This window comes from Typopeltis vanoorti, chromosome 25 (assembly GCF_054136105.1).
Source record: "Typopeltis vanoorti isolate ZY-2024b chromosome 25, IOZ_Tvanoo_1.0, whole genome shotgun sequence".
NCBI lineage: Eukaryota > Metazoa > Arthropoda > Arachnida > Uropygi > Thelyphonidae > Typopeltis > Typopeltis vanoorti.
Genome location: NC_143573.1, coordinates 20,887,995 through 20,904,077, shown reverse-complemented (window position 1 = coordinate 20,904,077; position 16,083 = coordinate 20,887,995). Strand labels below are relative to the sequence as shown.

Sequence of the window (16,083 nt, the reverse complement as noted above, 5' to 3'; positions counted from 1 at the left end):
GCATATTTCGGTGCTTAATGAATATTAGTAAATATTGCTTATTCATATGTTTCATTTCAAAGCAGTGGTTAATTGTATTTACTTCGAATGCTCCAGGGAAGCTCCAAATCTTCCTGTCCCTTTCATCACGCGTTCGTAATCAGGGACTGTTGATATCGACTTTATATACATATCAAAACTCGTTTTATATTATCACTGTCATCCGAGCTAGTTTTCTGTTACCAATAAAAGTTTCGCATATACTTCACGCATGAAAAAAAGCTTAAACAAGTTCATGTAAGGAGATAGTAACTCGCTTGCAGTGGTAAACAACACGCCCTCCCTAACAGCCACTATACTGCAGAGGCAATAAAAACAAGTACTTTTATTATGCCAGTGAATAAGGTATGAGGAGTCTGTGTAATATATTTCTCAACAAATAGTGCAATTAGAGACAACTTGGATAAAAACACACTAATTAATGAATCACATGTCCCCTCATACAGAAACTATGCTGTATAGACTGAAACAAAACCATATGTTGCATGGGCAAACACAGTATCTAACTAAAAACTATTGTTATTAATTAGATGTGTGTGAATTCGTTTTCCCAGGGCAGCAATAAAATTCAGCCGAACGTGTTAAAATTCGTAAAAGTGTTAAAACTAAGTAATATATATAATGAATGTTATGGCAGTTTCACATATGGAATTCGGTTGAAGAGAGCATTTCAACTCAATTGTCAGCTATGCTTTTATCTTTCGGTTGCGCGATCTTTTGTTAATACCGCACCAATCGTATGCACATTTTAATAACCTGTCTTTGCTGTCTGTTTCGCGTTAGGCTTAATTACCGTAAAGGGAGAAAAGTCACAAAAGGGAAAAATGTTCCTGGTCCGGGGATTCCCTTATTCAGGTAATATTCACTAATTTCATGTTATCAGTCTGTGGTGTGCCAGTATCGGCAAGTGGTGATATTATTTGATCTATTCTATGTTAAAAAATTTAACCCTGAGATGTATAAGTGGCTGATAAAAAATAAAAAAAAATTCCCGCGAACAATCAGAAGAAGAAACAGACTCAAAAAAAAAAGGACAGTATTTCATATTTTACCAGAACAGCCCGCATCGTCTTCAGAACCAAAAACGGTAAGAGGCAAAAAATGTAATATATGCATTTGATTTTTGCAATATTCGCTGTGTATATTTTGTATTGAATATAAATACAATAAATATTATAATAATATATCTCTCTATTACGATTTTTTTTGAGGGGGGGGCATGAAACATTTAAATTTTTGCAAAGGGGGCCCTGACATCCAGAAGTTTGGGAAGCACTGATCTATGGCAAAGATCGAGGCATCAGACCACCCTCGTATATACAAGGACATCGAAACCTTAGAAGACTGGAAGATAGGGCTACTTTTTTTTTTTCTCCTAAAGTCATAGTTCTCAAAACTATAATCTTCCCTGTTCACTTCTACATAATAAATATTACAGACATCAGAGAAGCTGAAGAAAAACAATTATATAGTCAATCTATGTAATTTTTTTTTTGGTCCAGCTGATACCAAGAAGTTAAAAAGGAATTTTTACAACTATCAAACAAGCATGAAGGGTTTGGGCTTCCAGTCTTAAAATTCTGCTATTTAAGCAATAAAGCTTCAAAAATCCAATAAAATATTGCAGACCAATCACACACATGCAAACCTCCAGTTTACTAATTTACTCCAGTTATGAGTAAATTATTATAAAAGTTCAAAGGCTGAGATTGTTCCTGTATACTACAACATTTTATGCTTAACTCTGAGACTTACAACACTCTGGTATATTGACATTCCTTCCATTAAAAAATAGTAAAATTTGGTATTAAGAAATCTTTAATCTCTTTTGCTGCGAATTTCCACAGTTGGGTACTGACAACAACACTTTGGTTGATAACTTAATGAAGTTCCAAGGATCTTGCTTGAAGAACTGCATATTCTCACCCTCTAGTCAATACCATTGAATGGAGGTACTTTAACATTGGAGATACAGTCAGTGACAACCATTATTGATTGGAAACAGTAGAACATTCATTCTTGGAACAGATTACACAATGTGTTTGTCATTCCATTACTTACAACAGAACAGTTTTTTTTTTTTTTTCAGTACCCATCACCTCTCAGCAATGGTAAGAGAATTTTAATTTTTATAATTAATGAATTAAAATACTATTTAAGGAAGATTAGAAAGAAACATGTATTTGAAAATCAGCAATATGACATCCAAATGCTTTATAATATTGTGTTGTGTGAAATTTTATTGTTCAGTCAGACAATTTTGGTATTTAGAAAGAAGCATTCTGGGAGATATCAATTTTTTTGCTAGGTGGTGTAGACCACCCACATTATGCAATATTTCTCATGGGGAGATAAAATTCTGTCTCATTTAACTAGGAGAGGTTTTTTTAAATGGTTCCATCCTCTTAGTTCAGTGTGGTCTTATGTTTAATTTTTAGGGATTGACTGGAGAGCAATCCTAAGTAGAGAAGGCCAACTCAAGGCTGTTAACTCAGATAAGGCTAATGACACCTGGGTATCTGTCAACCTGCATGAGATTGGTGAAAAATGGCAACTTATAGCTTTTGGCTATATGATAATATAAAAGAGCTGAGCCTTTTTTCTATCTCACATACTATCTATCTGTTTTTTCTTTCTCCTAATACTGTCAGGCTCTATTGCACCCTATAGTAACTACTCTAGGCCTACAATGAGCACCCTTTTACTTTTTCACCTCAGTAAATGTCAAAACTGATCTGGATAGTGACCCTTCCCATAATTCATAGCATTATACTTGTCCATAAGGATGTGTACCTTGCATTATGGTATACTAAGGCAACTGATGTGAAGCCATTGCCTCTGTATACAAGTAGCCCAGTCGTGAAGTTACTCCCTGTTCAAACACTGTTTGCTTACACTTGGCTAAAGGATGAAATCAAGAATATAATTTCTTGGCAGCTGTAATTTATCATATAAACCTAAAATATCCACTAATGTCAGCAGCATGTTTATATCACTATCGCCAGCACAGGTTGGTCGATTGGTAGAGCCTCTGCTACTAATAGCTTAAGCAAGTTTGAGCGCAGTTAGTAGTTGGACGGGATCAATGGTTCGATGCTGTTGGCACACTCTCCCTATAATAATAATAATAATAGTCTATAATAATAATAATTCTTACATTTTTTAAAAAATTTAATTGAGCAGTATTGGTATGTAGTCAATAATGCACTAGCACTCTTTTGTTCGTTGTCTTTTAACAACAGTTGAAACCAGAGCTGATTTTGGCATACCTCATTTGAAAGATGAAAGCTGTATATGTGAAACAATTGTCAGTTAACACAATTTCTGAATTGTAAAACATGTAAATTTAATTAATTTGATCCTATATATTTCTTCCTTGTTACAAGGACATTTTCAGAGAGAGAATAAAATCATCATCAAATTCCTGATATATACCCTCAAGGGGTGTACAGGATATGATAGTACTACATCATTACTAACTCCCTATCTACAGTTTTCCTCCAAATCAGTCTGTCACCTGTCAAGATTCCAACATTATCAGATCTTATATTTCTGTCTTCTAAGGCACTTTTTACTATATCAATCCACCTATATCTTGGTCTTCCTCTGGGTTCTTTTTTCCTGTCAACCTGGCAGAACCTGGTTGATTAGCAAAACAAGTGCCACCCTGGCACTTGTTTTGCTAATCTGTCCTCTCCCATTCTGTTTAAGTGAATCATACCACCTGAGAATAGCTCTGCTAATGCATGCCTGGATTCTTGCAATGCCAAGTTCTTTCCTAATATCCTCGTTTTTAATATGATATTGTCATTGTATTAAAAAAGAAAAGAAAAGAGAGAATAAAATAGGTTGATAAAATACCGAATTCAAAATTGACATATCATATATCATGCATGTACAAATTGCACCTTGGTCACAGCTAAGTGAATAGCAGAACATGCTCTTAGAGCTTAAGAGTTATTGAATATAGAGTGAGTTATGAAATTAGGTGCAAAGGTTACATAAATTACACACACACACATACACACACTTAATGGCTGAGTAGGTGTAATTCTATGTGTGATAGGAATAATTCAGCTAATTGTTCGCTGATATTTGGGCCCATAGGGAGTCCAAACATTTGGATATAAAAGTTATTGTTATATTTAAAGAAGTTTGCTGAAATTACTAGTTTGGTGCAATACTTCAGGTGCAAACTTTGTTTGCTTACACTTGGATAAAGGATTGAACTAAATTTATTATAGTCTAACCAAGTGGAACAGAAACTTCCAGCATCTTTCTCTAAATCCAGAGTAATTTAATAATAAGGTGGTACACCTTTTGGCAACTTGTATAGGTAAATAAGAATCCATTGCTTCTGCCTTAGTATCACCACTTCTGGTCTGGCTCCCACTGACGAGACCTCAATAAGGGTCGAAACCGGCCTGGGTAGTGGCCCTTCCCTTAATGCATAGTATTATACATGTCCGCAAGGAGATGTGCTTTGCATTATGGGAGATATGATATCACTGGACGTTAATTTTGTTTGTGCACCTAGGGCGTGGTCATCTGTGAGAAGTGTGCATACGATGTCTAATGCTCTGGGGACATCTACATTAGTGTATAGCAAAGTTGCGTAGACATCCCCAGAACATTGTCCATGCCCTTGAACAGAAACATACCCTGCAAATCGACAAGACCATAATAATAATAGACATACAGGAAAATGAAACAATGCTTAGAATATCAGAAATGATGGCCATGAAATGTGACAAAAACTCAATAAACGTCCACCGGCCCTACTCCGAGAGTTGGAAGCTCCATAACATAAAAATTAAGTCACGACTTCGACCAGTAGAATACAACACAGATATGCCAAGCCAGCATGACCTAGCCTTCACTTCCCCCATGAGCTCTAAAGATGGCGCACTGTCAAAATGGCTTACACCCTGTCCTCCCACCCCCTGATCTTATCCTATATCCTTCTCCTTCCTCTAAAATTTTAAATTTCTAAAAGTGGGTAGAGTATTCTCTACCCACCTTTTAGTAATTTAAAAAATATAAAAAAACCTGGGTTTATCAAAAAAAGTTTGCATACCTCTTGCCTCACTAGTAATTCTCCAAATCTCTCAAACCCCACTTTTCCAACCCCTCCCTTCCGTTCAAGTCATACTTCCTTCCTTCAACAATGAATGTATATCGCCATACACCTGGATGCCACTGAAAAAGAAGACAGCCAGCAACATCCCACAAAGGTATGTCCGGTTTTTTCTTTCTGTATATTCTCCATATATCTATCCATATAAAACATCAGTAATGCCCTGAATTTGAGTAAAAGTCAATGACATTATAAAAGAGGAGTACTCCTAAACAAAAATAGGCTAAATAGTCATAAAAATAATATTTTCTTAGAGGAGTAACATCAGAATTTTCCCAGAAATAATACCCAAAGAAGATTTTTATGCCAAATTGGACATTATGTTGTTCAACATCCCAAAACCAAATAAATGAATCTTCTTGGTGATCTTATTGTTAGAATTTTATTATTATGTTATATGGATATCTCTATGAAATCAGAAGACTCATTTTGGAAAACCCACACTAACCATTAGTCACACAATACCCATTTTACCTCTTCTTAAACTCATTCACCATTGTGTTACTCACAACTACCTCTGGCAATCCATTTCTGTCATTTACCAATGAACCCAGTCTACACACTCTTTCACCACTTCTAGGGAATGACCCTTTGTTTTCTATCTGCTTCTCATGTATTCACAAATTTCCTTTGTGTCAGTCTTATAGAATCCCTTTAGAAACTTAAGTTTCTCTTCTCATAAACTTGTCAACTAAACTGCAATCTACACACTCGTTCAATTTATTCTCATAGGGAGCATTTCATAGACCTATCACCAGCTTTGTGATTCATCTCTGAATCCTCTCCACTACCTCCTGATCTCCAAGAAACCTAGTTGACCAAATCTGTGCACAGTAGTCAAAATGTGCCTGAATCTTTAAAGCCTTATAAAGAGGGATAGTAACATCCATATTTTTAATTGTCAGCATGTTATACATCCAAATAATCATTTGAGCTATTTTGACAACTTTTTGCAGTATGTCCTCTAAAATTCAAACCTTGCTGCTGAGCTTCCAGTCCCAAGACTGATGCAACTGATGATGATTCACCATCACCACCAAATCACTAATCTCATAAATTTTTTGTAATCCAGTACCAACTGTATAATACAAAGTATGTAATCTTTTCGTTCCAAAGTGCCTTACCTTACATTTGCAACGTTAAATTTATGGCCATTGTCCTTTGACCACACTGCCAATTTATTTAAATCATCCTGAATGATATCCACATCACCTTTATCAACTATTGCCCTCCCCACTTTTGCATCATCAACAAATAACTGAATATCCTCCCTCCCAAGCAACTGAATAATTCCCCTTAAATCTTCCACTATATGCCATTAATATACAAATTTTCTCACTCTCATTTGCATATTGTTATTGTAGGTGGTGTAGGGAAGAATAGAAATTCTGCCCTACACCACCCTCTAGTGTCTGTCTACTCCCCCTCCACATGCCACCAGCCTCATATCCATTCTCAGTTGCTTTTGCAAAGTCCAACAGTATCATGATTTAGCCATTTCCTTTATCCGATTCTGCTGTTGTCTTATTATAAAATGTTAATAAATTTCTAAGGCAGGACCTACTTTTTTACAAAGCCATGCTGCCCTCTATAGAGTATCATATTCCTATTCACCCATTGCTAAATTTTATCTTTAACCAACTTTTCAGTACTTCAACCACACTTCAAGAGATACTAATTTTTCCATCATTTGCTACCTCTGTCTTGGAACCACCTTTATGTAATGGAACTATCTTATCCTCTTTCCCCTCCCCTTGGACCTTGCCAGAGTTGAGACTTTAAACAACTTCTTTAGAGGCACCACCAGTTCTCTTGCAGATTCTCATCATAGCATGCAAACTGACATATTGTACAGGCCCACTGCTGTATTCACATTGATATTTTTCAATATACTGAGTACCTCCAGTTCACCTACCTCCATCTGGATAATATACCCTTGCAAAGTGACCACTTCATAATTCAACTATTTCTTCTGTTTCTGTCATTTTCATATAATCAGCACTAGGCAAAATTATCCTTTCATAATCATCTTTCTGTTATTTGCTAGATAGCACAAAAACTCTTTTGAATTTACTTTTCGTGCATATCTAAATTTTCTCTCGATCTGATTTAGCCCTCCCTATCATATTAAATATCTTTGTTGCCTGTGCTTTGTATTGCTCGTAAGCCATGTGATCACAGTTTGGTTTATATTCCTTCCACAATGTTCCCCCCCCCCCCCAGCTCCTGCTTTATATTGCTACTCATCCACTTAATCAATACCCAGTTTATCTTCCTAACACTGAGTTGCAGTCTTGATACTGCCTCTCTCTCAAACAATTCATTACTATTTCCCATGCACTGCTGGCATTCATTCCTCTTACCTTCTTATGCAGTGCCACTGTTCTTCCAAGCTGCCACCTAAGTTTGTCGTAATCACCATCTTTGTAGTTTTGCATAAACCTGTTCTTGCCCAGAGTTGGGTTTGATTCACCATAATGCAGTATGCTGAACATGATTTTCATCATCAGTATACTTAGGTTTAAAATATTGTGGAAACTGTATTAAGTATAACAGGCTTTGGGTTACTAGTACTTGATTATGTTGTCAAGCTTATGATTATAATAAAGTCCTTATGAAATCCACAGTCATTACTGATGACTGTCAGATTATCAAGATTGTATCTGCAAGGGATTGAGATTAACACCACATAGATTCAGATTTACTGTTCATGCACTGAAACATCCCAGAAAGGGTAGCTATTTCCATCAATGTCTTGACTGTTGAGTAGCATATTGCTGGCAGTGTAATCTGCTATCTTTGTTACCTGCAAAGAAACAGTTGACTACCAATCTAAGGAATACGAGATTGGTTTGATGAAAATGCTGGGTGAAATCCAGATTCTAATCAATAAGAAATTTTCAGGCAGAAGATCCAAATAAATCTTTAAAGAAAAAGGTATAGCATGGAATCATAGCAAGTGTACAAAGAAAATGTGACTAGATAAATCAGTGGTGGTAGCAGAAAATCAGGGAATATAATGCATTGCTGATGCTTAAGACTCATGGCTTTTTTAGCCATTAGAGCATTCGATGGATGATTCTCTATTCATGACTCTAATTCCATTTGATAAAAGGATGGCTCACTCTTATTTAAGGATGTTTCAGTTCATTGGAGGTAGTGTTTTAAAAGTCCAGAACTGAACAAAATTTACTGATTTAAGCATGGAATGTAAATTGAGTATCAAAATCAATTAAAAATTGCAGGCAAAATGGTAAAAATTGAAACAGCTGAAACTCATGATTTGGCCTTAATGCATTACTTGCAGTTGGCCACTTATTTCATTGGTATATAGAGGCTTGTTACTTCCATAAAATGTACACCTATATGCTATATAGGTGTGTATAGAAACATGTGCCCAAGCACTGAAAAATAACATTATTAGGATTGGTAAAAGAAAATTGATGGCAGTAAGTATTGGAGTAGTAATTCTTTCAGCAGTCATTACTTCTTAACATAAAAAATTTGAATTTGGTTTATTTAACATCAATGTAATGTCTACAAAAGTTTCTCTGCTATATTTGTCATAAAAATTATTTAATTTAAAAAAAGTTTAACATCTATCCTTATTTATTAGGCTGAATCTGGAAAAAGGATTGTTACGTTAAAATATCCACATTATTTTCCAATTATGCGGAAAGCCAAAAATCCCGAGACAAGGAGACAGTTGGAACATGCATTCAATACTCAGTAAGTGTTGTAGTGTAGTTTTTTTGTTTCTACCACTTTGATCCTAATAGTTGATTTGGGATTGCTGAATTCAGAATGATGGATTTTATACATACCCTCCATTCAAATTAAAAGGAACCTACCTGCATGAAAATTACTTGTTATGCATTTTTTTGCCAGTATGTTGGATAATAATAAAATTCCTTAGGACTGTACAAGAAAGTGTTTTAACAGTTATTCATAAGAATGTCAATAATTGTTTAAACTTTTTTAAAGATAATTGAAAGTCCTATGCCTATGTGGATTCAAACTTATGCAACCTAATATTTAGTCATTTTTATATTATTTGCATGCCCAAATCAAAGTTACATGCTTAGGAACGTGTGAAAAAAATCTGGTAAATGATTCAAGCAAGAGCAAATCCAGCTGATGACTAATCTTTAATGCAATATCTATGGAATCTTTCTCATAGAAGAGTCATTGTCTCTTCTATGTCCAGCTATTTGGTCACATGTTTTATTCATTATGACTTCAGTTTGCTAATACAGTATTTCATATGTATTTTATTAATGGTCTATAATTGTGTAAATTTAATTATGAATTGCTGCTATTAATGAATTTTAATAGATTATGATGTAAATTAATATCTTGTGCTGATTGTAACATTTTATGGGCATCAGTTTTTAATTAAATTGATAATACTGTAATCAATTTTAATGAATATAGTGAATTTAATAGATTAATAATGGCTTTTAAGTGTTAGTACTACTGAAAGTGCAGGAAAATGTGCTAGTCCATAGCATTGGAACAAAAGCTAGATGTGATACAATGCTGGGAAAGGGGGGCCAGTTGATGCATGATAAAGGGAGTATTGAGTTTAAGCAAAACATATAAGAGGAACAGGGAAATGAGGGAGCTTGGGTGGACAGGGAGACATGGCATAGAGAGAGTGAATGTTGAAAGTGGCAGTGAATGTGAAGATGAAGTATATTGCAATGTGGGTGGAGAAGTGGAGACTGCAGGTATATGTGGTAAGCAGCGATAAAGGTGATTTGGAAGGTGTAGTGGGGAAATCACAACCAACATATGGCTTGATTAGGACTGGCTATAGACCTAAAAATGAATTGTTGTGTTTGTTTACAAATGCCAAAAGTATCAGAAATAAAGGGGATGAAATGATTTCAGTGATTGAGTTTATTCGCCCCCAAATCATTGGAATAAGTGAAACATGGTTGAATGAAGATGATATCATAATGGGAATAGAAATGGAAGGGTACAGTATTTTTTGTGAGGATAGAAAGGACAGGAAGGAGGAAGAGTGCTGCTGCTGATGATAGCAGGGGAATTAAGTCTACATAAGGTAGACATGAAAGGGGGAAATAGCGACAATGGTTATGAGGCGGTGTGGTGTAATGTGGAGGTTGAGAGGGAGACATATTTAGTTGGACGTTCCCATAGGCCTGGGAATGTGGAAGGTGGTGATGAAGAAATGTATAAACAACTTGGATTAGTGAAAAAAGGAAGGATAATTATTATGGGTGATTTTAATTATGGCAATATAGATTAGAATGAAGAGAATAAGGAAAGTGAATTTCTCGAGTTCTTGAGAGATAACTATCTCAGGCAGCACGTAAAAGAAGGCATGCGAGTATCAAGAGTTCTAGATCTGATCATTTCATCAGAGGATGTAATTGTTAGAGGGGTTTCACATTTTCCTCAAGTTGGTGAAAGTGATCATGAAGTAACAGTAATCATCTGTGGTGTAGGTAGTCATATGCAGGCTTTTGCAAGGAAAGGATACACGTGGAATTATGAGGCTGGTGATTATGACAAAATTAGGAGGCGCTATAACATGGATCGAGGAGTTGAGCGGTAAGGAAATAAATGCTGCATGGGAACTTACAAAGAAATACATAACAGCATCAATGTACGAATGTATCCCAAAGGCCAAAAGGCTGAATAAGGTAAGTAGAAAATGGATGAACGTGGAGCTTAAGCATGAAATCTGGAAAAAGAAAGTACTTTGGAGGAAGTATAAGATGAATAATTGTAATCAGTCACATGAAGAATATAAAAAACAAGCCAGGAGAGTAACTCAATTAGTAAGGAAAACAAAAGTAGAGTATGAGCAGAAATTGCAAATCAGGCTAAGAAAAACACTAGAGAATTTTTTAGATGGCAAGTAGAAGGAAAAATGATCATGGAAAGGTGAAGTTAAGGGATGAAAGTGGTAGAATGGCAACTGCTGCAGAAGACATTGTTGAGGTATTCAGTGATCAATTTATAAGTGTGTTTCATCCTGATCAGGGTGGAATCATGAAGAACTTAAGTGTAGAGGACATAGGAAAGGATAGCTTAATTGTGAGTGAGCAGGAGGTATTTGAGGAAATAAGGCAATAGGATTTGATGGCATATCACCACACATCTTAAGGGAATGTTCCAGGGAACTGGCAGTAGAATTGGCATGCCTGTTTAATAAGAGTTTTGCAACAGCACAGGTTCCAAGGGAGTGGAAGGAGGGTAAAATTGTTCCGCTGCATAAAGGCGGTGATAAGTCTGGTCTGTGTATATCTGGAGTTGTGGTGAAGGTCCTGGAGGGATTGGTGAGAAGTAGGATACAGAAATGGGTTGATAACAGCAGTATTTTCTGTGGTTATCAGCATAGATTTGTTAACATGTTTCACTAACTTACTTATGTACTATAACAAGGTGACAAATACCTTGGACAGAGGAGATGCATATACAGTGGGTGTACTCGGATTTTGCAAAGGCTTTTGATAGATTGCCACATGACAAGCTCTTAAATAAATTGAAACAAATGGGATTGGATAACAGACTTCTGTGTTGGATCAGTGACTGGCTGTCAGATAGGTATCAGAAAGTTGTATATGGGGGTGCAGTATATCAAAAGAGAAGGGTCACCAGTGGTGTGCCGCAAGGGTCAGTTTTAGGGCCATTGTTGTTCAATTTGTATGTTAATGATATTGGGTTTGGTTTAACTAGTAATATCCAATTGTTTGCAGATGATGCAAAACTGGGGAGAGCAATGCACAGTCAGGCTGGTGTTAATGCCTTACAAGAGGACTTGAATAGATTGCAAGAATGGGCAGGTAAGTGTAACTGTCAATTCAATGTTGCCAAGTGTAAGGTTTTGAGATTTGGTAAGCAACAATGGGATGCAAAGTATACACTTGGTGGAGGAACTTTAACAGAAGCAGAGGAGATGAGACATCTAGGAATGATGGTGGACAAGGACTGAAATTCAGGGGCCACATTGCACAAGTTGTGAAGACATCATATCGAATAATGGCAATGATGCGGAGAACCCTGACATGCAGAAATAGAGAGGTTATGATTCCATTGTATAAGGCCTTGATCAGGCCTCATATGGATTATTGTGCACAGATTTGGTCGCCAGGTTTTCATGGTAACAAGGATATGTTGGAAAGGGCACAGAGAAGATTAACAAAGGTAATCAGTGGTCTTTGGAATGTGGAGTACGAGGAAGAGGGGGATATGATTGAGACATATAAGCTGGTCAGGGGTTGTTATCAGGTAGACATGGAAGAGATTTTTCATAGAATGGGAGAGGGGAGTAGAACAACAGGCCATTGCTGGAAACTGTATAAGGAGGGTGTGAGCAAAGGAGATTTCAAGAAAACATTTAGTTTAACTAATATTGTATATTTAATTGATATTCATCTAAGCGACAAGCTGGTAATCTCCATTACTACTAATAATTACATTTATCCCGAAATGGTGGTTGGTGAGTGGAATGCATTGCCTGAGTGTGTTGTGGATGTGGACACATTGAATCAGTTTAAGATGCGTTGGATGAGCATTGTATGCAATAGTGAGTACCTCCTACGATGAGTCTCTGACTCCATGGAGGTCAAATGTTGATAATAATAATAATTAAAAGTGTAACTTAAAAATTAAATCGTTTATAGGTTTTTCACTGTGGAAGAATGCACATCCCCCAACTTTACATGTTTTTGAGTAGGGAAAGTGTAATGACAAGAAAGTCATTTTGCCTCTTTACAATGATATGACCTCATCTGGACTGTTGTGCGCACATCTAGTTTCCAGGTTTCTGAGATGATGCAGATATAGTATGGAGAGTACAAAGAAGAGTTGAAGATGATATCACATTAACATTTATCTTCTTAAACTCATTAACTCTGTCAGAGCACTCACTACTGATTCTGACAATTCATTCCGCTCGTTTACCACTCTCCATGCAAAAAATCTAGTCTGCCCACTCTTACTAACCACACTCTTGCACAACGTTCACAGATAACCCATAGTTCTCCGACTATTTGTCATATATTGAAAAATTTCTTCTGCATCAGTTTTATAAAATCACTTTAATTATAAGACCCTATCATGTCCTCTCTTTTGTTCCTATTATCTAAACTTTGTAAGCTACACACCTTCTACCTGTCCTCATAAGAAGCATTCCATAGACCTGTCACCAGCTTGGTCATTCATCCATGAAACCTCTCTGCCACCTCCTGATCCCTCAAGAAACCCAGGTGGCCAAATCTGTGCACAGCAGTGAAGATGTGGATGAATCATATCCTTATGAAGAGGGATAATAACTTCCTTATTTTTATACTTGTTAGCCTCTTTTTCAACATCCAAATAATCCTTTGAGCTATCTTAACTTTTGCAATATGCCCTCTGAACTTCAACTCTTTGTCCAGTATTATCCATAAGCCTCTTCTATTTCCTGCAATCCAGTATCATCAGTGTGATACAGATTATGCAATCTTTTCAACCTGAAGTGCATGACCTCATGACCTTACGTTTTGCAACATTAAACTGGCAATCATTATTCTTTGCCTACAATGCTAATTATAGGCAAATGAGAATGCCCCCTCCCCATTACAATCACTGTAATAGTTTACCAATTATAGTTTATAGTTCAGTTACACAGGGTGTACATTACATGATTACAGTTTATATATATATAAATTGTAATCATGCAATCTACCCTATATATATATATATATATATATATATATATATATATATATATATCATATATGTTGTATATGCTGTATGTATATATATGTGTGTGTGTGTGCATATAGTTGACCGTTGAACAATGTGGGGGTTAGAGGCATCATCCCCTGTGCAGTCAAAAATCCATGTATGACACTTGACTCCCCAGAAAACGTAACTGCCAATAGCCTACTGTTATCAATACAGAGCTTGGGGCATATTTTGGAGATACCCACCACATCAAACTTAGTAGCTTTCAACCATGCTCGAGCCAAAGCACGTTATTTAAGACGTCAGAGTCAAAAACAATCATGATCCAATTTACTACATCAATTAATCAATGACCAGTATCACAGGGTAGATTAGTCCAAAAATTGTATGGGATAAAATCAGAAAATGAAAGGCAAATATAGAACACATTGTTTGTCTACCTTAGACCATAATGGAAGTGTTATTGCTGATCCCAACGCTATTGTAGGTACTTTGGGAGAAACTTTTGCTAGAATCTCAGCAACAGCTTCATATTCTCCTGAATTTTTAATACTGAAAGAGCAGCAAGAGAAACAAAAGCTTAATTTTTCTACCAACATTTTTCAGCCATTTGTTAAGGAAGAACTAAAAAGAGCTCTCCTACAATCTCACCCTAGTGCAGTAGGGCCTGATGACATCATTATGAAATGATAAAACATCTACCATCATTCTCTATGGATCTTCTTCTCTTATTATACAATAGAATACTTGCAGAGGAAGAATTTCTAAATTCTTGGCATAAGTCAATTGTCATTGCTATCCCAAAACCAGGAAAAGACCAAACACAAGCAAATAATTACCGACCCATTGCTCTGACCAGCTGTCTTTGTAAGATACTAGAGAAAATTGTTAATGCCGGACTTCTCTGGTATTTAGAAAGCAACAATCTTCTTTCCAGTACACAATGTGGTTTCCATAGACATTGATCAACTTTAGACCATTTCGTTCATTTAGAAACTCGTATAAGAGATGCATTTCTGAAGCAAGAACATCTTATCTCAGTTTTTTTTGACATAGAAAAAGCTTATGATACAGCCTGGAGATATGGCATATTAAAAGATCTCTATAACCTAGATCTCAAAGGACACCTCCCTATATTTATTAAAAACTTTATGTCCAGGTGAACTTTCCAAGTCAGAGTGGAAATACGCTATCTCGACCATATCTTCAAGAACAGGGTGTTCCCCAAGGCTCTGTCTTAAGTGTGACCTTTTTTGCTATTAAAATTAACTCAATCATTGAACAGCTTCCTCCCACTGTAAACAATGCTCCATATGTTGATGACTTCACAATTTACTGTCACTCACGTAACATGAGGGTAATTGAAAGACAACTTCAGCAAGCAATTGATCATGTCTCTCTGTGGGCTCTTAATAATGGATTTAGGTTTTCAACAGAAAAAAGTGTCTGTGTACACTTCTGTCGAAAACGCAGTCATCACCCAGATCCTGAACTAAGAATGGGACATACTGCTATTCCAGTAGCTACAGAAACCAAGTTCTTGGGACTCATCTTTGACAGAAAAGTGCAAAAGAACTTTGAACCTCCTTCTCACTCTATCCTCTACTGAGTGGGGTGCTGATTGAGCTTCATTGCTCCATCTTTATCATGCACTTATATGTTCAAAGCTGGATTATGGGTCCCAAGTCTATAGTTCTGCAAGACAGAGTAACCTATGATAGTTGGATTCCATCCATCATCAGGGTACAGTGGAACCTCGGTTGTCGAATGCCTCTGTTCTTGAACAATTCGGTTCCCAAACATATTTTCTGAACAAAAAACGCCCCAGTTTCCGCACAGAATTTCGGTTCCCGAACAGGCAAAAGGCAACCACGTGCTCTGTAAGGTGGGAAAGCGTCAGTTACGCAGCAACCTTCGTTCAGTGCAGACACCTGCTCAAATTTGCAGCGAGTTTTCTTGATTTTCTTTGTGTTTTGTTGTTTTTTTTCTATAAATAATTATTAAATAAGCCAGCATACGCTCGAAGAAGGATAGTGATAGCAACAAAGCGAAAAGAAAAGTTGTTAGAACCACGATAGAGATGAAAAAAGAAATCATATCCAAACACGAAATGCCGTTCGTGTCTCGGATCTTGCTATGCAGTTTGGGGCGAAATCAACGATCTGTACAATACTCAAAAATAAAGAGGCGATCAATTTTCA

General features: G+C 36.4%; 1 protein-coding gene across 1 annotated transcript in view; it reads left to right on the top strand.

The window, feature by feature from the left end:
* Nucleotides 1–16,083, top strand: part of LOC150092594 (thimet oligopeptidase-like) — a 329,903-nt gene that overhangs the window by 100,422 nt on the left and 213,398 nt on the right. Inside the window, exon 5 of the mRNA XM_090414823.1 lies at nucleotides 8,793–8,905. Coding sequence (XP_090270949.1) covers nucleotides 8,793–8,905 — 113 coding nt within the window. The remainder of the gene's footprint in view (nucleotides 1–8,792; nucleotides 8,906–16,083) is intronic.